Genomic DNA, 27,281 nt, shown 5'->3' on the forward strand with positions numbered 1-27,281 from the left:
ACAAATGTTTCCTAACACTATTCAGCAAAAGGACCTAGAAAGAATGACATCCCAGTAGCTCATCTAGTGTCCAGATTTTGGTTCCTAAACATATTCACCACCGAAAGTGAGGCTCCTTGGAGAAATAGCTGATTTCAGGTATGGGACAAGGAAATAATCTTATTTGTGTCAGAAAGTAAGCAAGTGCTCTTACGCTGGTTGGGACATGTTGCAAAGACAGGAGACAGGGCCAGGTACAATGGCTCATGCCTATAATCTTAGCACTCTGGAAACCTAGGTGAGAAGATTGCTTGAGGCTAGGAGTTTGAGACCAGCCTGATCAAGGGTGAGACTCCATCATCTCTACAAAAAATAGAAAAATGAGTCAGGTGTAGTGACGCACTCCTGTAGTCTCAGCTACTCAGGAGGCTGAGGCAGGAGGATCACTTGAACCCAGGAGTTTGAGGTTGTGGTAAGCTATGAGGACTACACTCCAGCCTCAGTGACAGAGTGAGACCCTGTTTAAAAACAAAAAAAGGCAGAAGACAGCTTGAAGGGGCTCCCATTGACCAAATTTGGGAAAACTTTTAAGTATCAAAAAAGAATAATGATGATAATGAACGTTTGAGCCCGTCATGATACCCTCTCTCTTTTATATTTTTATAAAGAGAAAACAATTAGCAATTGGTGAGTCTAGATGAAGAGTATGCTGGTGTTTATTGAACCATTCCTTCTACTTTTCTGTACGTTTGAAATTATTCAAAATAAAAAGCAAGAAGTTAGGAGGACAAACAAAACAAAATAATAAGATCCCATTTTAATATGGAAAAAGTTAGAAAGTTGGATAAATCCAAGGCAGTGAGGTAGAGATATAGGAATGTTAAGGTACTACAAGTGGGAATGTAGGCTAGTGCAGCCATCTTGGAGCTCAAATTGGCCACTACCTAGTGAAATTAAATATATGTATATACTATGACCCAGCAATTCTACTTCTGGGTATATATCTGTAGTAGTTTGTTAATACTTTCGATCAAATATTTTCAGCTTTGCATCTTCTAGGTGCATGATAGGATTATATTTCCCCACTACCTAGAAAGTTAGGTGTGGTTATGTAAAACTTGCTTTTACTAATGAAATGTAAGTGGATATAATATGGTCTCTTCCCATTGCAGCATGAAAGCTTATGTCAAGATGAAGTCTACATCAACCTGCATCCCTGAGTGACTATGATGAGCTGAGTATCCCTGTTGATCTAGGTTGAAGATGTAGTATGAGTGGAAAATAAATCTTGATTGTGTTTTTAAAAAAATGTACAAACAATATCCACTTTACAGGATGGCTGTGAAAATGTGATAATTCTTTAAGATAATGCAGCTAAAATTTCCAGGACGCTGACTTAGTATGAGCACAGTAATATTGGTTCTCTCTTTGCCCTTCTCTCCCTCTTACTCTGCTAACGTGGCAGGTATCTCCTCACCTGGATCTGTTGGAAGAAATGTGCGATATCTTGATCTGGCTGATTTCCTGAGGCCAGCATCCGACTTTTGTTTTCCATGAACTGCTGCAGCTTATCAGAGAGATGTTCAAACATCTCTGCCTGGGGCAGAAGCTTCTTTAGGGAGCTCTCCTTTTCTTGCTGCTGCAGACAGAGCCGTTCGAAGCGCTGGCTCACCTCTGCCAGTTTGCCCTGCAGCACTGCTGCGGTGGTGCTGTCTGCTGTCTCCATGAATCGAGTCACCATCTCACGGGTGGCCTCCAAGCTGCTCTTTTGCCGGGCAATGTCCTGCTTCACTTTCTGTCATCAAGAACATGTTTATCAGTTCCTGGTTCACTTATTCCAGGATATCTAAGTGACACACGAATAACTACAAGCTCACATCCTCAAGTGGGGCTCAAGTATTGCAACTGAGCCTTCAGAATACCACACATCTCACCCCCTTAGTTCTCCACCCCTTCTACCATATGACTTTGCTATTGCCACTTTTCCTTCAGTGCAGTGGTGGCTTGGAAATTGAGTAGAAATGTCTTTATATGGATTAGTCATCATCTCTACAACTTATTAGAAGATTCATAGAAGTGAATTTCTCTCCTGTTACTTTTTCAACACTGTGTAATTATGGTACATGGCAAACACACTCTCTGTGATAGCTCTGGGGACATAGGTCTTACCATGTTAGTGGCTAGGGCTTCTTGGATGACTCCTGATGAGAGTGTTGCCACCTGCTCCCCTTCCAGGTTTTGTTCAACTTCCCTGATGGACTGCAGCAGGCTCTCCAGACTTTCCTGGACACTCTGAGATCGAGCAATTGCCTTCTGTAGCAGAGCAGAGCGCTCAGCCAGGCTACAGGAGAGGCTTTGGAAGTGGCTGAGTATGGAATCTGGAAGGAAGAGTGGAGGCTATTTTGCATTGTGCTTTTAAAAAGAATGTATTGAAATTGCATATATTAAATGTAGTAACAATTAACATCAAGATAATATTAATAGAAGGAATAAGCTTGAAGTGCATTAGTATCAGAGCAAAATTCAATAAGCACTAGTAATTTAGCACCTATTACAAGCCAGAAATTGTACTAAATTGTACTAAAGATAATTAAGATAAAGTCTCTGCTGCCTCCAAACTTAAGACTCCAAAACGGAGCACAGACAGAGGAAGGTACATCACAACTAACCACAAAAATAAAATCCTAAGTGCTATATTGGTATTAGGAGTACTGTCCTAGAGAAGCCCAGAGGGAAGAATAATTCTTATCTTTTTTTTCTTTTGAGGAGTGTGGGTGGTAGTCAGGACCTTAGAAAGGGGGTCACCTCTCAGATACATCTTTTTTTTGGACAAATAAAAATTATATATATTTATGACGCACAACATAATGTTTTGATATATGTATACACTCTGGAATGGCTAAATCAAGCTATTTAACATATGTGTTACCTCACATACTTAGCATTTCTTTGCGGTGAGAACACTTAAAATCTATTCTCTTAGCAGTTTTCAAGTATACAATATATTGTTATTAACTATACTCACCATGATGTACCCTCAGCTACATCTTGAAGCATGAGCAAGAGTTTATCATGCATGCTAAGCACTCAATAAATGCTAGCAGCTAAGCAACAGGAAAAACTTTAGGGGTAATGTAATGCAGAAATGACTGGTTTACTTGGGAAAGGGAGGGAAGTAGGGTGTGACGAGAAAGTAGATGCCTGGGGAAAAGGGGTTGAAGTCAGATTGTGAAAGTCCTTAATGGTGCAAGAATAAAGTTCATTACAGCATGAGCTATTTGATGCGAGTCTGTCTATTCATGTCTATATCCTCAGCCCCTAGCCTGGTGCCACAGATATTTGCACAACATAATGTGAGATATTGCAGAACAGAGGTACATACTAAGAATTAAGGGAATACTATTGCTGTTGCTGTTTCACACCTGTAGTTTCCTGAACATGCTTGTGGTCTGGGGCTGGCTCCCCTTCAATTTCCATGAGGTGATGAGCTACTTTTTGGAGCTTTTCTACAGGTACTTGGTGCTCAGCCATTTCCTCCTGCAACTGCTGCTTGTCCATGAAAAATGACAAAAGAAAAACATCTGAGTAAACAAAGCTGATTCGAGGAACCTAGAGCTACTAAACAGCTTTATAAAATAATTTCAGTTTATCCACAGCCATAAATAATAAAGTGTTTAGGAATCAGATCTTGTCCAATGCATTCCAACCACTGCCTTTAATGTGTGCAAGTATTTGCTTTTCTTTGGCGAGTGCTCTAAGCCATGCAATATAAGGCCTTGACACAACACAGCATGTGCCTTGACTTACCTTTGTTGTTGCAAGCTGCTGCTGTAGGACCCCAGGGTCAGAGGCAACAGTATCTGAGAGGAGCTTCTCTACACTGGCCTCACAAGTCTGCATCCAGGCCCGCAGGCTGTCAGCGCTGCTTTGGAACTGCTGATACTGGGCTAGCAGCATGTTCAGGTGAGAGCCCAATTGTGCACACTGTGCCAGAGAAAGAAAGAGGAGCAGACCTCAGTAAGGTTGGGCCAAAGGCAGCAGCTTCCTGGGTATAGCCTAAATAAAGAGGCCTGGCTTTGTTACAGAGAACTCACTGTAACTTCCGATAAGGATAGGACCAGGACCCATGAATCAATGGGTAGCAATCATCTACAAGTGAGGTCCTCATTGTTTGCTCCATGCGATTCACCTCAACCTTATTATATGCACAGGAATATTTAATGAGTTGCACGACAAGCCACCAAAGAAATATACGTCAGGTTGCAGACAAAGGTAGGGACTGAAAGGTACAAAAAGTGTTCCTTTTGGGGGATTAGAGATGCTGGCAGACAGCATAAGAGAGTAAGAAAAACTGACTAGATTCTAAACTTAAGGAGGAAGTGGGAGTTCTTTGGATAGGGAGGAAGATAAGGATTTACCCTAGATGCTCTGTCCAAGAACAAAGACTGGGCAATTGGTTTAAGTTTCCCCTGTGCTATGTTTCTTACGAGCCCAAGTCTGTTGGTCAGGATACAGGAAGTTGAGCGCCTCCACTACCAGTATGAGACATACTCCTGACAATGCTAGGATCAGGCATTAGCACATTTTACATTTTTTTGCACAGTTCATGAAGTTTCTCTGTCTGTGGTCAATATACAAATCAGCTTGCCCACTGTGTCCTGAGATTCTAATTCTGAGCCCCAGAAACCAACAGTTGTGTGAGGGCTGCCAAGATCATTTCACTCGAGGCTGTCAGGAACCTCCCTCTTACCTTTGAATGGAGAGCAGTGTATCTTTCTGTTGCATCCTTCAGCTTGTCCTTCACTAAGTTTCCAGTTGTTGATGGTTCTTTGCCTTCCTTAAAACTGTTTTCTGTGTCCAAGACTTTCTGTCCAGAGATAGTCACAAATCTCAAGTCTCCCTTGTGGGAAATGACGTCCTCTGAGAAGCTTCCCTGCCGCTTTAGCAGGGAGGGAAGGGCCTCAGGGCTGCTGTCTCCCTTGTGCATGTTCTCCAGTTCTTTCTCAGACCGTTCCAGCCAGCTTTCAAACTCTCTATGATCCTGCAGAAACTTCTGCAACTCATCTTGAAGTGTCTGTACCCGCTTCAGCTCTGCCTCCGACTGGGCCAGGGAAGTGGTATATTGCTCCTTTAGTTCTCCTAGCTTCTCTTGTAGCATCTGTCGTTCTTCAGGTGTGAGATTGTGGCCATGCTGATCCAGGAAGGCTTGAGCTGACTGGGTAGCCAAGATGAAATTTTGCTGCTGGGACAGCAATTCTTGGTGATGGGCCTGGTAAGTAATACCCCCAAACAAAGGACAATCAGTAGGGAATCCACAATAATTTGGTTATGAGTACAGCCAGAAGTAGAGTGAGGTCTCTACCTCTACCTCAATAGACTGCTTTTCCAGATGCTTAGAAGTCACCAACATTTCTCACTCCCTGAGCATTATGCCATATGCTGATCCCCACTGAATTGATGTATATAGAACTTTATTGTTTTTAAAGAGATTTTACATATATTATCTCATCTGATTTTGGCACAACCTGCAATGCAGGTAGATAATACCCACACTAAAGATAAATGAATACCAAAAAGAAGTTATATGTCCTAAGGTCATGCAGTCTGTTAAGGGACAGAACTGTGACTAGGGCTTGGCGCAGTGGTTCATACCTGTAATCCCAGCACTTTGGAGGCCAAGACGGGAGAACTGCTTGAGGGTAGGAGTTCAAGGCCAGCCTAGGCAGCATGACTAGACCGTGACTTTACAAAAAAAAGAAGAAATTGGCTGGGCATGGTGGCGTGCACCTGTAGTCCCAACTGGTTGGGAGGCTGAGGCTCCTTGAGCTTGGGAATTTGAAGTTACAGTGAGCTATGATCACACTCTCTACTGCAATATAGCCTGGACAACACAGCTAGACTCTGTTTCAAAAAACCAAAACCAAACAAACAAAAAAACAACCCCCTTCTGCCCCAAAACCCCTATGGCTCTCTTTACTAAACTGTACAAATGGCCAACTGATAATTATCCATGTTAATGGAAGGAGAGAATAGCTGAATAAACCATACATATGATAACATAAAAATTAAAAATGCTTAAGCCATGAAATATGTCACTCACATGTCCATGAACACTGCCCTACTAAGAAAGAAAGACTTTGGAAAATTAATTCATTAAATAAAAAGTAAATTGTATTTATGGATAGTATAAGTAATCTGTACTTCTTATTTGTATGTGCTATGTCTATGTGCTTATATGTAGACCTTACTTCTATTCTGATGGATATAAGTTCTTTGAGAAGAGGGGTGGGTTTTTGTTTTATTTTGAAACATGTTCTTCCTTAGTCTAACAGAAGACAGTAGGAGTTTAGTCAGTGCTCCTATCTATACTATTTATGCAACTGCCTAGAGAAGGACTTCTTTAGACTATTTTCCAGTTTCAGCCTATATCAATAGCAACCTGACAGCCTCAGCTTCCCATGTCATTTCAAGAAAGCTGGAATGACAAATATATCCTACTTAAACAGATAGTAGTACAAAACGGTACTACATTTTTGTCTGTGTCCCACCTAGATATCATCCCACTCTTATCCTCCAACCCATCTACCTACAAGTAAGGCTGTTTCCTTCTTGGGATGGACATGCTACTTGGTCAGGCTGACTGCTACCAGCAAGAGGCGTCAGGAGGCTCCCTGTGGCAGCAGAACCATCTCTGCTCCGTGCTGTTGAAAGACTGTCAGGGCTTTGGGGGAAACACTGTAATGGATCTTCCAAGTACAGAAGTGTCACACAAGTGGCAGAAATCTTATTACTACAAAATATGGCAATAGCCTGCACAGGCCACTGAACAGAAGTATTCCAGCTAAGCCATATATTGTTGCTGCCAAGGTGCCACTACTAAAATATATGATCCATGTGTTTTATAAGTCCCTTAAATATATATATATAAAATCTTCTTTCAATCATCTAATATAATGTGCCTATAAATGTCAGTTAATGTCCTAGGAGACAGTTTATCAAGTTGGTTCACTGGTTTATTTCTAATTCCTGCCATATAGCAGGTACTCAGTATTTGCTGAATAAATGAATGAATAAATGAGCAGAGATAAACAATAAGAAATGATTTCTGATTTTGTTTTGTTTTTTATTACAGAACAAGGAGCCTGTAAGAAATGGTTTCTGCTTTCAAGCCTAGCATCTAGAGGGCAATACAGACAAAAATACAATATAGAATGAGAAATGCTACAACACAGGGAAGGGTATAATAGGAACATATAAGGGGAATTTATACCCTAACTTTGAGGAGTGGTGAAAAAGCGCTTCCTAGAGGAGGTGAAATCTAAGCTGAGATTTGAAGAATGAGTAAAAATTAACTAAGAGCTAGGCTCCTCCCTTACTTTCTGCACTGGAGAGGCAAGAAATTTCCAAGAGCATGCAAAGGCCAAGAGGAGAGTGAGAACACAGTACAGTCAATGAACTGAAAGGGATCAGTTTAGCTAGAGACTCAAGCATAAAGGAAGGTAAGAGATAAGGCCAAATATGTAAGAACAGATCCTGGGAGTGGGGGCTGAAGAGTAAGTTTCAACTCAATCTTAAGGGCAATAGGGAACCATAAAAAAGGTTAACAGGGATATAGCATTTTAGAAAGACTACTTAGTAGTATGGGGAATGGACTGGAGGGTAAAATCAAGAGGAAAGGAGATTGACAGATGCCACTGTAATAACACAAGTGAAAGCTGACAGTGGTCTAAACTACAATAATATTATCTTGATGGAGATGAAGAAGTATGGATATAAGCAGCATGGGATTTGGGAGAGTGAGAAAGAGAAAATAATCTAGGATGATGTCTAGTTCAGGCAATTAAGTGGGAATATAGGAAGGAGAACATGTTTGATTGGGGTAGGGGTATCATAGGAAATAAGAGTTCCATTTTCAGGCTTAGGTACTTGTGGTTCCAAGTTGCAAACAGGCAGACGGATTTATATAGTAGTTAGAAGCTCAGGATAGGCATCAGGGCTGGAGAGAAATACATTCATGGAATCTATTAGTACAAATGGTAATTGAAGTGATGTGCGTGGATGAGACTACCCAAGGAAAGTATATTCTGAAAGATGAGAAGAGGGCCTAGGATATACCTGGAAGCCTATCAGTATGTCAAAAGCTGGCCAGATCAGAGCAGAGTAGTGCTATGGAATTCGGGGGAGAAAGTCTTTCAAGAGGAGTGACCAACGGTGTCAAAACTGCTGGGACATCAAAAAAGATTAGACTTAGGGGCAAAGAGGTTGTGGTGACTTGCCCAGGGAAGGAGAGATTTCTCCAACATAGTGAGGACAAGCTAACATCCTCACCTTCATCTTCTCACATTGCCTGTCCAGTTTCTCTGGGGCTTGGTTCACCCCCATGTAACCATCAGTGGTATCCAAGGCTCCTTTCTCCAGGCTAGCTCCTGAGATCTGCTCTATTCTTGGAAGGCTTGTCTGTAGCTGTCCTCCAGATGATCCTAGTGAAGTCACCCAATCCAAGAGAGCATCAATCTTATTCTTGTTCTCTTCCAGTTCTTTTGCTGCTTTACTCTGAAACACACAGAGGTAGTTTAGTGAAGGCCTTACACACCCAACTATACAACCACAAGTAAAGGGGGGGAAATTTCATGCTAAAGAAAAAGAGGAGCTCTAAGACTGGGTATAAAGAGTCCTTACGCATACAAAAAGGAATTAATATCTTCTAAAGTCTGTTGAAAAATAATTATTTAAAACAATCTCTAGATTTTGTGTCTATCTTACTGCATTTAAAAAAAGAGAGGTAGAGCAAATCCTAGGATGTAAAAAGACTTTATTAGGAGATCATTTAGTCCTGCCACCCCAGCAAAGCTTCATGGAATCCTCTCTAGGTGCACAGAAGTGATGCACTGGTGTGTAGGGTAAGAAATAGCACAGTCACCTTCAATTATCTGGCTGCTCCTCCCTAAAGGAAAGGCAGATTTCTCTTATCTTTTTCTCAACCAAACAAAACTTTATTCTTAAACTCTAAAATTCTATTTACAGGCTATACAAGTATTTTAATAATTAAATCAGTTATGCCAAGTTATACATTCATGTATTTCACAATTTATCTTTAGGTAACTTACATTTCTTTTCCATGTTCTCTACCTCCCTCATTAGCATCAGAGCCCAAGTCTGAACAAAGGATTCAGATTCAATCTGCCAGTGCTCAGTGAGGTACAGAAGACCATTCGGGGCTTCACCTTCTCTTTGGTTTATCCTAGTACCGTGATTCCCATCGTAACTATAGAGGCAGCTAAAGGATAGCCTGTGGCCCACTAAGACTCCACAGATACTTTCCCCAGACTCTTAGATCACCAGTCCAGATTCATGTTAGAAATATGTCATTTGTTTTTCCTCCCCGGGATAATACCCTTCCACACTAAGTTCTTTTTTTTTTTTTTTTTTGAGTCTCACTCTGTTGCCTGGGCTAGAGTGCCGTGGCGTCATCCTAGCTCACAGCAACCTCAAACTCCTGGGCTCAAGCAATCCTTCTGCCTCAGCCTCCCAAGTAGCTGGGACTACAGGCATGTGCCACCATGCTCGGCTAGTTTTTTCTATATATTTTTAGTTGTCCGATTAATTTCTTTCTATTTTTAGTAGAGAAGGGGTCTCGCTCTTGCTCAGGCTGGTTTTGAACTCCTGAGCTCAAAGAATCCGCCCACCTCGGCCTCCCAGAGAGCTAGGATTATAGGCGTGAGCCACCGCGCCCAGCCCCACACTAAGTTCTTTCTCACATTTTCAATTAGCCAGTGCACCGAATGTGGCAAGACTTTTTTTTTTTTTCTTTTTTGGTAATATGTACTTCCTACCAATTTTTCTGACTTGAAGTTCTTCTGGATGTTTCTTGTAAAAATAAAGATTAACTCACAGACCAGTTCATAAAGCAGCCCTTTTGTCTGATTCTATGCTCTCTATAAGACAATTTTCCCTCATTATCTTTTATTTTTGTAGGTGCCAAAATTTTCTTTTTAAAAAAAATATCGATATCATAGACTGGTAACCTTTTCAGTCTCCTGCTGTAAGGCTGAGGTCACTGCTTCCTCCAGCTCCTTCTGGGCCACCCGTGTCTGTTCCTGGAGAGACTCATATTGCTCCTTAGCCTGATGAAGTTTTTCCCGAAGAGCTGTCAACTCATGAGGGCTCAGCTTGGTCTGATTCTCTTCCAGGAACCCTTCAATGTCTTTGACAACAGTGGCAAATGAGGTGGCATGATTCTGAACGTTGTCCTGTAAGTCCTTAATACATGAAAAGAGGAATGGCAGAGCCTTCAACTTTAGTACTTCTAAGTCCTCTCATAGTACAGAGATGGAATGGCTAGGATGATATATCTGCTAGTCCTTGACTATAATTTGCTTAAGGTTTAGGCTTAGACCAATGCAAAGAAATTTTAAAACATTTAGTTTTCTAAGCAAATATTTTGTGAAGACAAAAAAGGAGATTGCCCATAAGCATGGTGAATGGCAGAGATTTTTCATTTTGCAATGAGTTAGCTTCAAAGAGATCATTCTTTCCATAAGTAAGAACTGACAACATGATTCTCACATAGCCAAGGCCTGTTGGTCCTTTATATTCTCTTGGTTATCACTCCTTAATCTTAATGTGGTCTACAAGATCCAACATGATATAGGTCTCACCTACGTCTCCAACCTCATCTTTCACTAATTTTCCTCTTGTTCTTTGCAGTCCAGTTGAGCTAGCTTTCTTTCAGTTCTTGGTTGTGTTGTGCTTAATCCCATTCTCACCTCAAGACAGATGCCTCTGCCTGATAAGTTCTCTTCCTCCTCTCACCCCTTCATGTGTTAACCCCCACATATCTTTCATTTCTCAGTTTAAGGGACACTTCTTCAAGGTAATCTTTTCTGACATCCTAGACTAGATTGTGTTCTCTGTTCTCACGTAGCTTTTCCTTTATAGATTTAACAGCTAATAACTATATGTTCATTTTTGTAATAACCTATATAATGTCTATCTGTCCCACTAGACTGTGTGGCATGTTTTTGGGGACAGGGATGATGTCTGTTTGCCATTGTTATTTACACTAAGTACTATGCCTAGCACATAGCAAGCCTTTAAAAATACTTATTGAAGGAATGAAAAAATGGATTAATTTGCACTGACCTTCAAGTCACTTTGGTTCTTCTGCAAAGCAGAGAGATCCCGCTGGGTGACTCTGTCCTGGTGGTCCATGAGTGCTCTTTCTGCCTGTCCTACCCAGCTGCAAAGATCCTCTAGTTTCTGGTGACAGGTATTTTGTTGTTTCTGCAGGGTCTAATTAAAATGCAAAGGGGTCAAAGGACAATTACTAATTCTTATTTTATAAATGCAAGATAACTCCCTGAAATATAAAACTGGAAGGTTATATCTCAAGGATGGAAAGTTGATGGGAGATTGAACAAGACAAGGCACAGAAATCATATTCGGAAGCTCCCCTCATTTGGACAGTCTGTTGATCTGGGTCTATGGTCTGTATGATAATCAGGGGTAATTTTGGGAGTGAATGTTCCTAGTTCTGGTTTTAGTTTGAGAGCTCCTTTGCCAGACTGCTGTTATTATCCTAGAAATGGAGAACAGAGAGCCCAGATGCTTGAAATCCACATATGATAATAATAATATATTAGTGGTTCTGATCAATCACTCTATTACAACCAGAGGATTTGCTACTTATTAAGTCAAAATATGGAAAAGTAGAAGAACTGGACTAGAAGGAAATTCATAAGTTAATTGAGCTTCTTAATAATTGAGCTGACTTTATAAATCAAATGTCTCACAAATGCAGAGACTCATTAGAAAGAAATAGAAAGATTATATGCCAGGCAAGAGTGGCTTAATTTGGCTATTTTGAGAAGGAAACTGTCCAAGAATAGCAACTGGCTCAGTCCTTTAGGTGTCTACACTGATATCAAAGGGAAAAGCCAGGCCCAAAGGGAGAGAGGGAATATGTTTCTGTGCCTGATCCTTTCTCCAGATCTCATCTCAGTTGAATGACACTGAAGCACCTGATTGAGCAATTGAGCATGATGTGTTCTCCTGAACATCCATCTAAAGCCATTTCCCACCAGTGTCTACCTTCTGATGGTGTTTTAGTCACCTGCACTTACAAACAGGTGCCCAAATTGGCCCTCTCTCCCCCTCTTTAGGACAAATAGAAAGGCTCTGGAAGAGAACTCCTAAGAGCTCTTCAGCTGTAAAACGGGATCTTCATGGGTTAGGATGGGTGCAGACTGAATCTGAAAAAAGCAAAGCAAACAAGTTAACACACAGACATACACACACATTCAGAGCAAATATAGAGAGGAGCAGAGCATTTCTGACAATAACAAGGTTAATAAAAGTTGTGGAATTAATTATGTGCTCAGGGAGAATGTTCACATGCAGTTCTATCGCCTGCTGCAGCTCAGGGGCCTAGCCTGAATCTGGGCTAGGTATTAAGGTGGCTCAGATCAATGCTACTTCATTAACTATCTATAGGCTACACCATGCCTTATAAATTTCTGAGTTATAGCATTGCAAATGTTCAGATTTGGAAAGTAAGCTGAAGCATTTCGTTAGTATTTTCTCTCAATTCCAATGCAGTTGAAACTATGAAGCAGTAACGGGGGACATACGGCACTGATGAACCTAATTTCTTTAAGTATGACTCAAAAGCTCAATTGTACTTAGCACAATAATTAATAAAGGAGCTCCTGAGACAAACTTTCTGGTGACAATGACAATTCTAATATCATCTTGCTGTATGTCAACTTATAATTCAAACAGCAGAAATGGCATAAGCATCATTCTAGGTATTCTAAGGCAGTCATATTACTATTGATGCAAATATGTTGAGTTTTGCAAGAAAAGGGTTTTGTTAGAAGATGGTAGAGTGGTTTAAAAGGTGGTATAATAAAATATGATTTTGATAAAAAGTTCCTTGTCAGCTGTTTGAAGATTGTCAAGGAATCTTATTGTACATCATTTGAAAAGCCCCAAAATAAAACTGATTTCAGAACTATTCTTCTCAAGAACTCAAAGTATCTAGATATCCTTAATGGCCCTCAAAAGAATGCTGAGGGAGAAAATAAAGGGAAGAAAGGACTAGATACATGATTTTCATTTGCAAGTCAGAGACACAGTAAAGAAGGGTCTCACTAAAAGAAAACACCTGCACATGCACACACACACAAACACATATATTCTCTCACTCACGCACACAAAACCAAAAACACAGCAAGAAAAACAGCCTGAATAGCTGTCTCCTGGACCAGAACCATACTGGCCTGAAAGACATGAAATTTCAAAATTGGTAAACCCAGGTTCCTAAAATCATGATTCATGGAGTCTGGCCAGAAAACCCAAAGACAGAGGACATCCCAAAAGCCCAGTTGCTGGATCAGTCTGACCTTAACCAGGGCTTCCTGCTCCATTTGTTGACGATGGCCCTGCAAGATATCCATCTGAGCTGCAGTCTGTTCCAAAAGGTCCTGGAAGGACCTCTGCAGCTCATTCAGAAGCCTCAGCATCTGTCGATTCTGCTGAGGGGACAAATCTTGGGCGTGCTTGGAGATAAAGAACTGAGTATCAAAAGCAAGAGCATCCAGCTGAGACTTCTTTTCAGCCATGGGCTGTTTCACATCCTAAGGTAAATGAAGAAAGAAAAATAAGCAAATAATACTTCCGTCTCTCTATTCATGTAGAAGCTGTTGGTTCTAATCAAGGAACTAAAAGAATCAAAAAGAGGCTAATTTCCTATGTTTTTATAATTGGCACTGACGATTCTATGGCCACACTGGCACTGGAAGTTTCTCTTACTTTTGGTCTCTGCAAACTTCTTACAAACTACAATTAAGTTTCCTTTGTTGGACCTTGATATAGTAAGCTTTCAATTATTTATCCTAAGAGAATTATACTATTGATAATCCAAAAAATCTATGAATATTTTTTTTAAGTTTTAGAAAGTATAACATGAATTTCTGGTCTGAGATATACCTGTAATGTGTATTTTTTTAGGTTCACATACCTATTTGTGTTTGTCCAGCAATGAGTTACTGATGCGCTAATACTGAGAAAATACATAATTTATTTGTGAGTCACTAAAATTTGTTTTTTCGAGTAAATAATGCTATTTATACATTTTTAAACTGTGAAGGATTACAGTCAGACTTTCTTGAATTTTAGTTTCATTCCTCATAAAGTAGTAAAAAACTGCCGAAATACTAAAATCATGTTTTCAGACAATTAAAAGCATGTATGTCATTTCCCCACAAACATTTAGTGATCATTTACGTTATACTGAATGCAATAAAAACAGAATATCTCTAACTCTATCACTTCGAAATTGACAATAGTCAATTCTGCAAAGTAGGCAGGGAGGCATTCTTGGATATTTATCATAAGACAAAGTCTCCTTCCTCTATGAACATACAGGTTTAGAAAACTATCACTGAGAAAACAAGGCTTAGACTGTTGTTCTTGTCCCATAAGAGAATTCATGTAAGTTATAACTAGCAGAGAGCACCAATGCATGAGATGCTCTATGCTTTTATATCTGATACCTTATCATATGAATTTTTTTCATGCTATCTTCTTTATAATATCTTAGCAAACAGATAAAGTCTGTTACTCTCTTCCCCAATATCTTTGGATAATGGGTATGAAAGAAAGAGGCAGGTCAACTCTTGCATAATAAAGAGGGATTAGGTTGTACATAAGGTTAACCATGGACAAACTTTTATGTCTGCTTCTCTTAAGACTGGGCACAAGGGAGAAGACAGAACAGAAGGAGAAGACATTTCTAGTTGTGCTCTGACTCTCTGAAGAGTTTAAGGAGAGGGACGAGTCTATATAGCAGAGGGTTGATAAACCAGTGTAATAGCTGATATAATCTTAAATATAACAAAAAAAGAGAACAGGCCAGGTGTGATTACAGGCTCACACCTGTAATCCTAGCACTCTGGGAGGCTGAAGTGGGAGGATCCCTTGAGCTCAGGAGTTTGAGACCAGCCTGAGAAAGAGTCAGACTTGTCTCCACAAAAAATATAAAAATTAGCAGGTGTGGTGGCACATACCTATAGTCCCAGCTACTTGGGAGGCTGAGGCAGCAGCATCGCTTGAGCCCAGGAATTTAAGCCTGCAGTGAGCAACAATGATGCCACTACACTCTAGCCTGGGCAACAGAACGAGACTCTGTCTCAAAAAAAAAAAAAAGGAGAGAGAGAGAGAACAATGTTGGGGGAAAAACTCTGGCTCACATGTTATCTTAAAATCTTAACTTTTCTCTCCGTGACTAATAAAAAGAATCAACTTGGGTATTAACAAGAAAAAAAGCATCTTTCTAGATCAGGGGTGAGCAAGCTATGGCCCTTAGGCCAAATCTGGCCTGCCACCTATTTTTACAAAGTTTTACTGGAACACATTTGTAACCATTTGTCTATATGTACTACCTAAGGCTGCTTTGATATTTCAATGGGAGAGTTGAGTGATTGCAACAGAGATGGGATATTTACGTACGGCCTATGAAAGCCTAAAATATTTATTATCTGCCCTTTACAGAAAAAGTTTACCAATCCATGTTCTAGATCACTGACCAAAAATTTTCTTGGTTGGGTTGTGTGTAGGGTTAGATCTTGGGCAAAAGAGAAACAAAAGACAGATCCTAGATGTTCATAAAGAGGAGATGAAATTGATAATAAGTCATTTGGTCATTTTATACTCTCTCAGAATAGCTGAAAAGAGAAATAATCATAATCCCTGATATTCCAGGGGTATGATAACTAAACATAGCTGACTTTATTTACGGAATGAAAAATCAGGCTTTCTAAGAAACATAAGCACAGATACCAGTTTGCCTAGCAGAAAAATAAAATCGATACAACTCAAAGGACAAATAAAACATCTTGAGAATGGGTGGAGAATTTACCTCATATTGCTGGAGACAGTGATTCAGGCTGTCAGCATCCGTTTCACTGTTACATTCCTTGCTGTTCAGCATAAGATTGGTATTGTCAACCCAGGCTCTCAGATCTTGAAGTTTGCCTTCTAGCTGTATGTGCTGATTTAACACTTCAGTCTAAGAAACGGAAAATCACATTATAAAAAATCTCCAAGTCTGCCCAGACTTTGTGAGCCTTTAAAAATAAAAATAAAATGCTACCTTTTTTACTTCCACAGCATTCTGGAAGTGAAGTAACCTGGAACTCCAGGTGTCACTCACAGAGCTGAGAGACTTCTGAAGATTCTTGGCATCTTTCTCTAGAGCCTTCAGTAGTTGAGCAGGGACTTCTTGAGGCTGGCTGATGATAATCTGATCCACACATTCCAATTCCTGACTGATCAAGGCGGACAGATCCTTTAGCTCCCTGTCTAATACCTGAGGGGATAAAGTGGAGTTACCTCCAAAAATCAAGACTAAAATCTTGCTAAGAATCAGTTGTGAACACATTTCTCTCTCACCTCATGCCTGCACAGGCTTTAGGGCTTAGAAAATGTTATGTACATTCATTAGTTTACGTGGTTCTCACGATCACTAATTGACGAGGTAGGCAGGGTAGACGTTATTATTCTGGATTTACAGAAGAGATTCCTGATCACTTAAAAATGTGAACTTTTTTGGCTCAAGGTCACCCAGCTGGTGAGCAGCGAAACCAGGACTCAGATTCAGGTTTCTTGGCTCACTGCAGTGCTCCCTCCAACACAACTTGCTGCCTCTCCACGACTGTCACTATGCCTTTGCCAGGGAGCAGTTATGCAGAATTAATGTGTTAAAAAATAAGTCAATCCAAAGGATGACTCTTCCACTCCAAATTCCAAGGGGGTGGAACCAAAGAACATTAAAATATCCCAAACCAGCCTTCCCACTCAGCTAGTCTGTAATATTCTGATCCTCAACAGAGAAGCCAGAAATAAGCTGTGGAAGAGCTTGTAGTTCTTTGGGGCATCATCCTCACTTGCCCTCAGCCACCCTACCCAAGGCCGTACTCTGGATATTCAAAGAAACCTCTACAATCTCTCTCCTCACTATGACTCTGATCCTGGGACAACTCTTAACCTCCAATTTCAGTGAAAGAGCTACTCTTCCTCCCTGTCAAAGCTATCTTTCTACATTCTCAGGGAATTGATTCTATCAGTTATCACCTCCTCTCTCTTCTAATTTCAAGTTCTTGTTTTTTATTGGTTCTTTCTCCTCAGCCCAAAAAACCACTCAAAACATTGCTTTCAATCCATTTCCTCTAGCTCATGTCCTACCTCTTTCCTTACCTGCACTATAAAGCTTCTGGAAAGAATGATCTATATTAATTGTCTCTGCTTCCCAACCTCCCATTTACCCTTGCTCCAAGTTAGTTTATATTCCACCACTCCACTGAAACTGTTCTTATCAAGGTCAACAATAACTTTCTGTAGCTAAATCTCCCCTTTAGTCCTAATTGTGTTCAGTCTCCCTGCAATAGCTGATACTGCTAACTACTCCTCCTTTGAGTCTCTTCTCCTGTGTTCCCTGGTGTCCTTCAGTTACATTTTTTCCATCTATTTTTTGTCCTTTATCTTATTTTATCTTTTAGAGCCAGGGATTTGCTCTGTCACCCAGGCTGGAGTGCCATAGCATAGTCATAGCTCACTGCAACCTTGAACTCCTGGGCTCAAGTGATGCTCCTGCCTTAGCCTCTCACGCAGCTGAGACTACAGGTGTGCACCACTACACCCAGCTAAACTTTTTTTTCTTTTTTTAATTTTTTGTAGAGATGAGGTCTCACTATGTTGCCCAGGCTGGCCTTAAACTCCTGGGCTCAAGGGATCCTCCCATCTTGATCTCCCAGAGCGCTAGGATTACAGGCATAAGCCAACGTGACCAGCAATTTTTTGTCCTGGATGCTTGTGTTTGAAAGCAATGCCCTAAAAATCAAACTACAAACTCTACATGCAGAGGCGAGCCTGCTGGCTGTAGTCTTCACTGAGGGTGATGGAGTTGGGTCACATAGTTGGGAAACCACTCATATCAATACTATTAATATTAATGGTCTTTCCCCTTGGGCGTTCAAACCATGGGGGAAGGAAGGATGAAGCTCAAGATTCAGCATGTATGTGAACTTCCAGTTAACCCCACTTATTTCAGTACAGAATCCTTACCTGCAAGTATGGCTGCTCTCCCTAGTCTAGAGATAGTCTGTATTACTTTCCTCAGAGGATAAACCTCCAGTCTCCAGTTGGAGTGAGGCATGAGCAGTTAGTTGCCAGGTTATGTGAAGTCAGTTGGAAATCTAAAGGTCTAATTGCTTTGTAAACAAATTACAACCCTGTTTGCATATTCATTTTCTTCTCTGCTTTCTCGTGCTGCCAATTTTTAAGGCTTTGGGGAGTTCCGCAGTGTAAATCAGGTTGTTCCTTAGCTTCCTCCACTGCAAATTTAGGATCTGGTTTTCTCCAGTCTCTGCTAAGGCTCCTCCTCATCTGTCTGTTTGCTAACTTCTACAATTTTACTGCTATTTTCTTCTCTCTTGTTCTCCTGTTCTTTGTGAGTTTATGCATTTTTAAAAAATACTTTTTCCTCATGTCTTGGTAGCACGTGGGGAAGTAACAGAGATTAATTTACATATCAATCTACTATTTTAAGCCCCCAATATTTCTTGTTTGAATTACTACAACAGTTTCCTAGCCACTCTCTCTGCCTTTGAACTTACCTCATTCAATCCAAGATCATACAAATAACAAATGGTAGTAATGAGATTCATAGTCAAGTCTGTTCATTATAAATCTTGTCCAGTCTTCCAAACCTAGCCCATCCCACAATTATCTGACAAGAGTCTGAGATTGTTTACCCTGGAATAGAGTGCCAAGCAGGTCCTATTAAGCCTTGAAATCTTGGAGGAAGATGGAGGCAACTATCTTGAAGCCAGTATGCCTGGCTCTGGGAACCTACCTTGGCCTGACATAGCAGATCCTGCAGTTCTGCCAGGTTTAGTTCCAGAGGCTGAATCTGTTTGGTCCTCATTTCAACATCCCGTAACAAAGATAGATAGGATACCAGCTTCTCATCATGTTCTAAACAGAGTCGACGGTTAAATACATTCTGTGGAGTCAAAAAGAAAACTCAGTTCTTACATTCTCCTTTAAGCTGGCTTTTAAAGCAGGCAGGTTTCTTATTAGACAAATAGAAAGAAGCACTTTTTACTACTCATAGGGCAGAATAAAATAAAACACGTTATTTTAAGTCATTTCAAATCAACAGACAAAGGTGATTTTACTAATCTCCTCAGAGAGCTAAAGCTCATAATTATCAATCTACAAGTACCACTTTAGCAAAATGTCTAAAAGCTATTTTGATTTTAGATAGCATCATTCCAGTATTTCAAATAAGTTGCAATGTTGGTTTCTAATTTAAAGCCCTTGAAAATTTTAGAAAGGCATTTGAGCCAATGCTTAATTTTTCAACAACTATATTACAAATAGATGATAAATTAAGTTATATCTTAAAGAATCTAGTACCCTAAAATGTACACATGCATTACCATTACCCATATATAAACTCTGTATCTAGTTAAGAATTTTAGCATTAAATTAGTTACATCTTTCAAAAAATGCAAACACACCAGTGGGAAACTTACTTGAGTTGCTCTGAGGGGCTCCGGGTTTACATCTTCATTTCTCTTTTCCCCAAGTGCAGTAATGAGGAGAGTTTGTTCACTACCAGGGCTCTCTCCAAGTTTTTCCTGTGGTGTCTTCTCATCTGTCTTCACTGTAGAGCATAATGTTAGCGACACTGTCTTTTCTTCCCTGGTCTCTGGAATAGTGGGACTAATGGTGGCATCCTGTTGCCCTGTACTCTCTTTTCGAGACCCATCTTCGAATAGTTTCTTGGGAGGAAGGGATACCAAGACTCTGGGACCTCTCTGAGTCACTATGTCTTCAACAGACCCCATTTCTGAATCTATAACCCCTGCAGGGTTTGCCATTTCTAGAAATTTCTCTCTAGTTATTTCCTGCATTGCTATTTCAGATTTGAGAATTCCAGGAAGTTCATGATCACTTTTGTTGTCCTGATGATGAAGGTCCTTTCTCTCTGAGAATTCTAGATAATTGACTTCTTTTGGATCTACTCTAGAAACTGTAATTTCTTCCAAATTAAGAGCTCTTGTTGGGTCAAAAGATACTTCTGGGTATGATTTATCTTTATATTCATTAGATGAGAAAATCAGATCTTTGGTTTCCTTAGTCTTAGAAGTAACATGGGAATCTTGATAATAGTTGGTTTCCTGTCTGATGGCTCCTTGGAAAGACTTGTCTGTTTTGGAAATTCGGGATGTGTCTGTAACCTGGGCTTTTCCAACTGATTGCTGATAGTGCAATCCTTCAGGTCTTTGGGTCACAGAAGGGAAACGTTCACTCTGGGCCTCACAAGTAATTTCTTGAGATAAATTTTCTTCTGGTTTTAAAGTCAGGCAGAGGCTTAAATTTTTGACTTCCCCTTCACTGGCCTGTTTAGAACTGAAAAATGTTAAAGCATCCTGATTTTTTACAGAAATTCCTTTGGGTATCATTTGGGAAGAAGAGTCTTCAATTTTACAAATTACAGATAATCCAATTTCACTATCAGCTTCTTTCCCTTTTTCAGTTACAGTCATTTCCATACGTTGACTCGTTGTAGTGGAGTCATGCTCATCTCCAATGGCAGTTTTTTGATTTAACTTTTCTTCAGAAAGAACTGCTGATTTGCATGTTTTGATACTTTCTTCTACAATCATCTCCTTCTTTTCACTCTTACTTTTCATCCTAATATTCACTGGTTGCTGCATAACCTGCTCACTCAGCAATTTGCTTGACACTTCACAATTTGATGCATGTTGCACTTTTGAAACCATTTTCCCTTGATTTTCTCTTATTTTTCCAGAATCTAAATGTGAAATAGACTGCTTCATATGAGAGATTCTTTCTTTTTCCTGCTCTTCATTTGTATTTTTTTCCATGTTATTTCTAGCCACCTCTTTGAGTTTAAAATCACAAACTTCAGAGTGAGGATGTGTTACTGCCACTTGGCCTGAGGATTTACCTTTAAGATGATGAGGAATTACGACGCTGACAGATTCTTTAGCATCTGCATATGCTTTCCACTCATCTTGATCCTTGCACTCCTGTTCCTTTAATGAGATTTCCCTGCTCTTTTTTGCCCGCTCCCCATCAGAAACTCGCACTTTAACCTTTTCCTGTGCAGACTTACTTTCAATTTGAAATAATCTCTCATCTTTTGCTTTATCACAACTCATTTCAATAGTCTGATTACAAGCAATAAACATTTCCTTTCTTAGAAATTCATTCTTGAACTCACATACTTCAATTCCATCTTCCTTTTCAACGTGAGCCCTTTGATCACTGAAGTCCAAAGTATCTATTTGGATCATAGTCGCCAGTTCGGGGCTGATAAATCCTTTTTCAATAGCTTCCTTTATAGTCATTCTCTGACCATTAAATATGTCAATAATTCCTCCACTTAACATCTGATGAGATGCAATAATTCTGAACATCTTTTCATCCATCAATTTCTGTTCCAAAGCTGATGCCAATGTCAGTCTTTTTCCCGTAGCGGTATCTATGATTCCACCAGTATTTGCCTGAGCTTCCAGAACCTTTAGTGTAGGTGCAAAGTCTACTTTTCCAAGCTGAACTGCTTGAGACAATGTAAGCACTTTGTCACTCACCCCATCTTTAATATCCGAGAAGGGAATTACTTCTAGATATCTCTGCCCAGATTCAATATCAATCTTACATTTCTTCACTAATTCTGAGTAGGGAACAATTCTGTAATTCTCAGGATCTACGATCCCATGCATCATTCCTGAAGACAATACTGCTTTATTAGTTAATAATCCTTCTTTTTTAGCTTCTGCCAAGGTCAATCTCTGGCCAGAAATAAGATCCACAAAGTTTCCAGAAAAGGCCTGAATTTCTTGGATTTCTCTTTTCAAGTCTGGGGTAATAAGATCTAATTTTATGGCTTCAGGAAGGGAAATAGTTTTCTTTGTTTCAGGATGAAAAAACTGGTGGAGGTTTAAGTTCTCAACTTTTTTGAGTTGCTTGGCTAAATCTTCACCAATTAAGCCATGTTTAAGGGCATTATCAACAGAAAGTCTCATCCCAGATGTATGGTGAATGATACCTCCATCTACGACCTGCTTAGTCAACAAATGAATGGCCTCCTCTCTCTCCAAAAGACCTCTGTCAATGGACTGCACAACTGTTAAAGGGGCTTTGCTATCAGGGTCTGTAAGTCCTGTTGTTTCCATTTGTAAACTAATTAATCTCTCCCTAACTGTTTTTTCAGCATCTCTGCCTTTGGAAGCTTTCTCCAGATTTATAAGCTCTACCTGGTCAGCACCGTCCACCAAGCCAAGATTTGAGGCCAAAGTTACTGAAACTTTTTTGCCTCGTTTCAGGTCAACAATTCCACCAGTCACCACCTGCCCTTGTAAAATTCTGATGGCTGTTTCCTTGTCAAGAAGTCCAACTTCAACTGCATCCTTTACAGAGCACACTGTATGGGTACGGGGGTCTAAGACACCACTTATAGCTTTGTCTGCCATGAGGACATTATATAATAATTTCTCATCCATCAGACCTTCATCAATGACTTCTTCAGTCGTCATAGACTCGCAGGTTTGAGAGTCAAAGAAACCCCGAAACATGTTTAGCTTTCCCATAAGTTTCACGGCAGTGTGGCTTGGCACAATGCCTTGAGCAATTGCTTCGTTTAGTAAGAGCTTTTGACCTGTTTGTTCATGAATGATGCCGCCATCTAGCAACTGTGCAGATAATACATTTAAGGTAGCTTCTTCAAGCAATTCTGAAGGATGACTGCATGACAGGGAAGTCTCACTACCATTATCTTCCTCATCAGTCTTTTCTAACATCATCGTACTACCACCTGCAATGTTTCGTCCTTCTTGAATTTGTTTATGGTCATCCCTGGCCAAAAATGTTTTATTTAACACTTTCTTTCTGTCTAGAGAATCAATATTCATATCACTTTCAGACTTTAGTTCTGATTTTATACCTAAAGTTTTCTCTGCCTGAAGCTGTGACTGTTTGCTTTGGGGTTTTATAAAAGGTCTTCCAGTTTCACCTGGAATATATTCAATCTCAAGAGTGTTTGCTTGTTCTTTCTGACATGTAAAGGAAGTATTTCTGAGAGGTTCACATTCTTTCACGGATGTCTCAACAGAAAAAAGATCTTGGTCAACCACCAAGGGTACACCTTCTGCTTCCCCAGGAGGTACTGTCCCGAGTTGTCCTCCGCTGACATTTTCTCTGGTAGACATTTCTGTTTGGTCTTCCTTTTTGGTACCTAACAGCTGCCTTTGTAACTCTGATTTGACTTTATCTATTACCTCCAAAGTGCCAACATTTGGATTTCTCTCTTTTTGTTCTCTTACAAACAGATCCTGTGGAGGGTTCTCTACAGAAGAATGTTCTGTTTCTACAATGGTCTTTCCCCCTTTTGCTTCAGTGCAATCTTCCTGATCAGGATATTCTTTGTTCTGAGAAGAAAACTGGAACACATGTGGCTTCACAGTCAGCTCATCACTCAGAGTTCCTGTGATTTTCACACTAGCTGATTCTTGCAATTCCTCAGGAGTTTCTAGTCTTTGGTGCCCAATTCCAAACACTTCTGGAGGAGATTCATTTCTGCATGTTAGTGTCTCCATCAGCTCTTTGTCTAACAGAAGCAGCCTCTGTCCATTCTGCATGTTTATATAGCTGTGAGTCATTAGTTGAAACAACAGCTTCTCACTATGGCTTGCTGCACCCTCAGGTTGGCCCTTGCTGCATAGTACAGCTGCTGTTCCAGGATTAATGCTTGATTTATTTCTTTCTAAAGAGTCCGCTAATTGCATGTGGGGCATTACATCAGGTATACAAATCAATTTTAAGTTACTGGCAAGATCTTTGTCTAAGATACCGTTTTCCATTGCTTTCTTCCAGGACCAAATCTCTGTGGTTGCTGGTATAAACAGAGCTTTAATATGCTGTCGGTTACTAAGGATTTTATGTGCCAGTTCAGTAGACACAATACCTTGTTCTAGAGCATCTGTAATTGGGAGGATCTCTCCAGATTCAGGCCATAACAACCCCATGAATGACCAGAGGGACTCCAGAATCACAAGAGCGATCTTAGCGGCTACAAGACCATTGTTTACTGCTTCATCTATTGTCAGCCTTTGTCCAGTGACAGTGTCTATGATGCCTCCTGTCTGAAGCTGCCTTATGAGAATAGCACAGGCCATATCTTGGTCAATCAAATTATGTCTTACAGCCTCTTCCACTGTTAGTCTGTGTCCTGTTCTTGGATCTACTATGCCACCAGCAAAAAGCTGAGCTTCCAGCAGCCGGACAGTGACTTGCCTATCTATAAGCCCTTCCTGAACTGCACGGAAAATGCTGACCTTCCTGCTTGATTTCAAGCTCACCATTCCCCCTGCCAATTGCTTGACAGGTAGCAATTTCAACCCTGATTCCTGGTGGACAATACATCTTTGCATCAGATCCACCAAACTGATTTTTTCAGCTGTGTTGGGGTCTATCAAATTCTTGGATGATCTCAGATGAGACTCTAATACTGAATGAAGCCATGTAGAAATGAGGCCCTGATGAAAAGCCTCTTCCAGGTTAATACAGTTCTCACTAGGGGAGAGACAGAAACCTCCAGTTGCCAGGTGAGCTTCTAAGATTTTCAGTCCAACTCTCTCACTGATTATTCTCTTTTCAATTGCTTCCACCACAGAAAGAGGGCCTTTGCTCTCAGGAAGCCTGATTATTAAGGACAGGGCATCCTGTAGTTCCTGGAGCTGCTGGTACATCTGGGGATTAATGAGGTTTCTGGCTAGGCCCTCCTCCAAAGAAAGGTTTTCACTGGTCTCAGGGGCAATGAGGCCAGACATGATAACCTGGGATTCCAGGAGCGCAAGGCCTGTGTCTTGGTCAATAAGGCCCTTTTGCATGGCTCTGAAGATGGGAAATATCTCCACTGTGCCTAGGTCAATCACCCCAGCAACTGCTCTGTAACCCTAAAAGAAAAAACGAAAAAGAAAACTGAATCAGGGCCAATGTCGTAGCACAACTGTTGAAAGGGGTCACTCAAAGAACTATAGGCCAGGTGCAGTGGCTCATGCCTGTAATCCCAGTACCTTGGCAGGCCAAGGCAAGAGAATCACTTGAGGACAGGAGTCTAAGACCAGCCGGGCAACACAGTGAGACCCTGCCTCTTTAAAAAAAAAACCAAACAAACAAACAACTACATTATATAAAATCTGACCACAAGAAAAACCCAGCCTGGGATAAGCCCCAACACATAGGAAATATTCTGAAGCAAGCCTAGCAATGTTAATGCTAAAAAATTTTTTTTCTAAACTGCAGAATGTTTAACAGAGCCAGAAGTTCACAGATTACTTGACAGTATTATAGCATTAGCATATCTGAGTGACAAGCTCTATAAAGCGGCAAGCAGTGAGAGAATAGTTATTTCTAAGACTAAATAATCACAAAGATTCTTACAGACACATACCAGTTCCCAAAAAGTGAGAATTCAACCCCAAATAACAACTTTTCAGTGTTACAAACCATGCGGAAGGCTCTGGAAGTAGCACTTCCCTGCTGATGAGTACAGCAGGATTGGTCCACAGATGAGAAGAGAGCTTTAAGCAGCCAAATAGCCACAGAGCAGTTGTGCATCCCAGTAAATGGGCCTCTGTATACTATTCAAGAAACTGTTTAGCAATTGGGGCAAACTCTTGGTGGCCAATTGTAGCTTCTTCCAAAGCAGTAGCTCTGAGTTAAATTAATTCTAGGCCTTGGAATTAGTAAGTCAAGAAAGAAACTGACTGAGTCCTTTGCCTCTGGAACTACTAGTAACTTTTCTTCTAGTCTGGGCTAGAATGGGTAGTACAACATCTATGATTACAGCTACCACTTATTATTAGATTTACTAAGCACTGATATTTACTCCTCGCAACAATCCTATGAAAACAATTATTTTAATCTTCAGTTTGCAGATAAAAAAATGAGGCACAGAGAAGTTAGGTAACTTGTCCAAAGTCACAAAACTAGTGAGTTCTAGAAACAAATCAAGGTCTGATTCTAAATTGTGTGCTATTATATTGCCTTCTCAGTCAGATCCAGAAGAGCATAAAGGACAGGAACGTTACAGTCACATCTTACACAGGAGTTAAGTTCCAAGGTCAACGAGTAAGGTACATTACTTACACACTGCCAAAATTACGCATGCAAATCCCAGAAACAGTTCCTGAAGAATTCACATTTTGAAGCCTTTTATCACAGAATGATGTGTTTAGATTTTAAATCATTTAAGTGTTTAACCACTTAGAACACTTCATCATTTTTATTATTCTCTACCTTTTCAGCTCTTCTTGTTCATGTTCATTATTTGCATTTGCCATATATGATTTTATTTGTCCCTGGTTGGTCAGTGTTACTTTCTGATCCTTACATAACTCTTACATAACTTATCCATGGAGGATCTTGTTGAAGCCATTGCCAATCACTTCCCTGCCTCCTAAATAATGCATTTATTTCAGGGAGAAGTAAGTTCCATAAAAGCAGGTAAGTTGCTCATGCAGGTCTAAGAATAGTACCTGCAGTTCAATAAACATTTGATGAATAAACAGATAAATAATAAGGAAACCCTTAAAATCATTAAGCCATTTCTCACCCAGATTTTTAAAACATGAACTAAGGATTTCAAGCTTGATGAATTGCACACAATAAGAATGCAGAATGGATAGCAAAAGAAAGAATGTAGATTTGGTTCACATTTGCATTTCACTGTATGAGTTCAATTAAAGGAATAACTGACAGACTTGTCCACACTATTTAAAGTATTATTTGTTTTTTGACCAAGAATGCAGAGTTCAATGTGTATAAGTTAAATGTGTATATTATGCGAATTCACTATGTGTCTATTTTGTAGAGACTGGAGGAAAAAGCTCAATGGCATATAACTCTTTGAGATACCCAAAAAATTCCTTTTAGAAAATTCATGTAAAGGTTATTCAGAAGCAGACAATATGACAAAGAAAAAGATTCTTTTGAAACCTTCTAATTTCTTCTGTGAGATTCAAGGAGCCTCAGAAATGCTGACACCAAAGAAAGGCCTGGCTGGAGTCTAGCCAGAGAAAAGACTACACTGTTCCTTCTAATACCCTCATAATTGGAGGACAGGCAGGAAGCAGCGAGCTGGGAAGTAATCCAGAGAAATATCCATTTCAATCCTAACGAACATGGACATTCCGACCTAAACAAGA

At 40.1% G+C, this 27,281-nt stretch overlaps 1 protein-coding gene across 1 annotated transcript in view; it reads right to left on the bottom strand.

Moving 5' to 3' along the window:
• MACF1 (microtubule-actin crosslinking factor 1) overlaps positions 1–27,281 on the bottom strand; it is a 215,682-nt gene that overhangs the window by 101,053 nt on the left and 87,348 nt on the right. The window contains exons 36-43 of the mRNA XM_012646667.1: positions 11,122–11,271; positions 10,005–10,238; positions 8,308–8,532; positions 4,730–5,248; positions 3,787–3,963; positions 3,402–3,525; positions 2,149–2,357; positions 1,457–1,774 (exon numbers count right to left, since the gene is read on the bottom strand). Coding sequence (XP_012502121.1) covers positions 1,457–1,774; positions 2,149–2,357; positions 3,402–3,525; positions 3,787–3,963; positions 4,730–5,248; positions 8,308–8,532; positions 10,005–10,238; positions 11,122–11,271 — 1,956 coding nt within the window. The remainder of the gene's footprint in view (positions 1–1,456; positions 1,775–2,148; positions 2,358–3,401; positions 3,526–3,786; positions 3,964–4,729; positions 5,249–8,307; positions 8,533–10,004; positions 10,239–11,121; positions 11,272–27,281) is intronic.

Source organism: Propithecus coquereli, unplaced genomic scaffold (assembly GCF_000956105.1).
Source record: "Propithecus coquereli isolate 6110/MARCELLA unplaced genomic scaffold, Pcoq_1.0 Scaffold249, whole genome shotgun sequence".
Classification (NCBI taxonomy): Eukaryota; Metazoa; Chordata; class Mammalia; order Primates; family Indriidae; genus Propithecus; species Propithecus coquereli.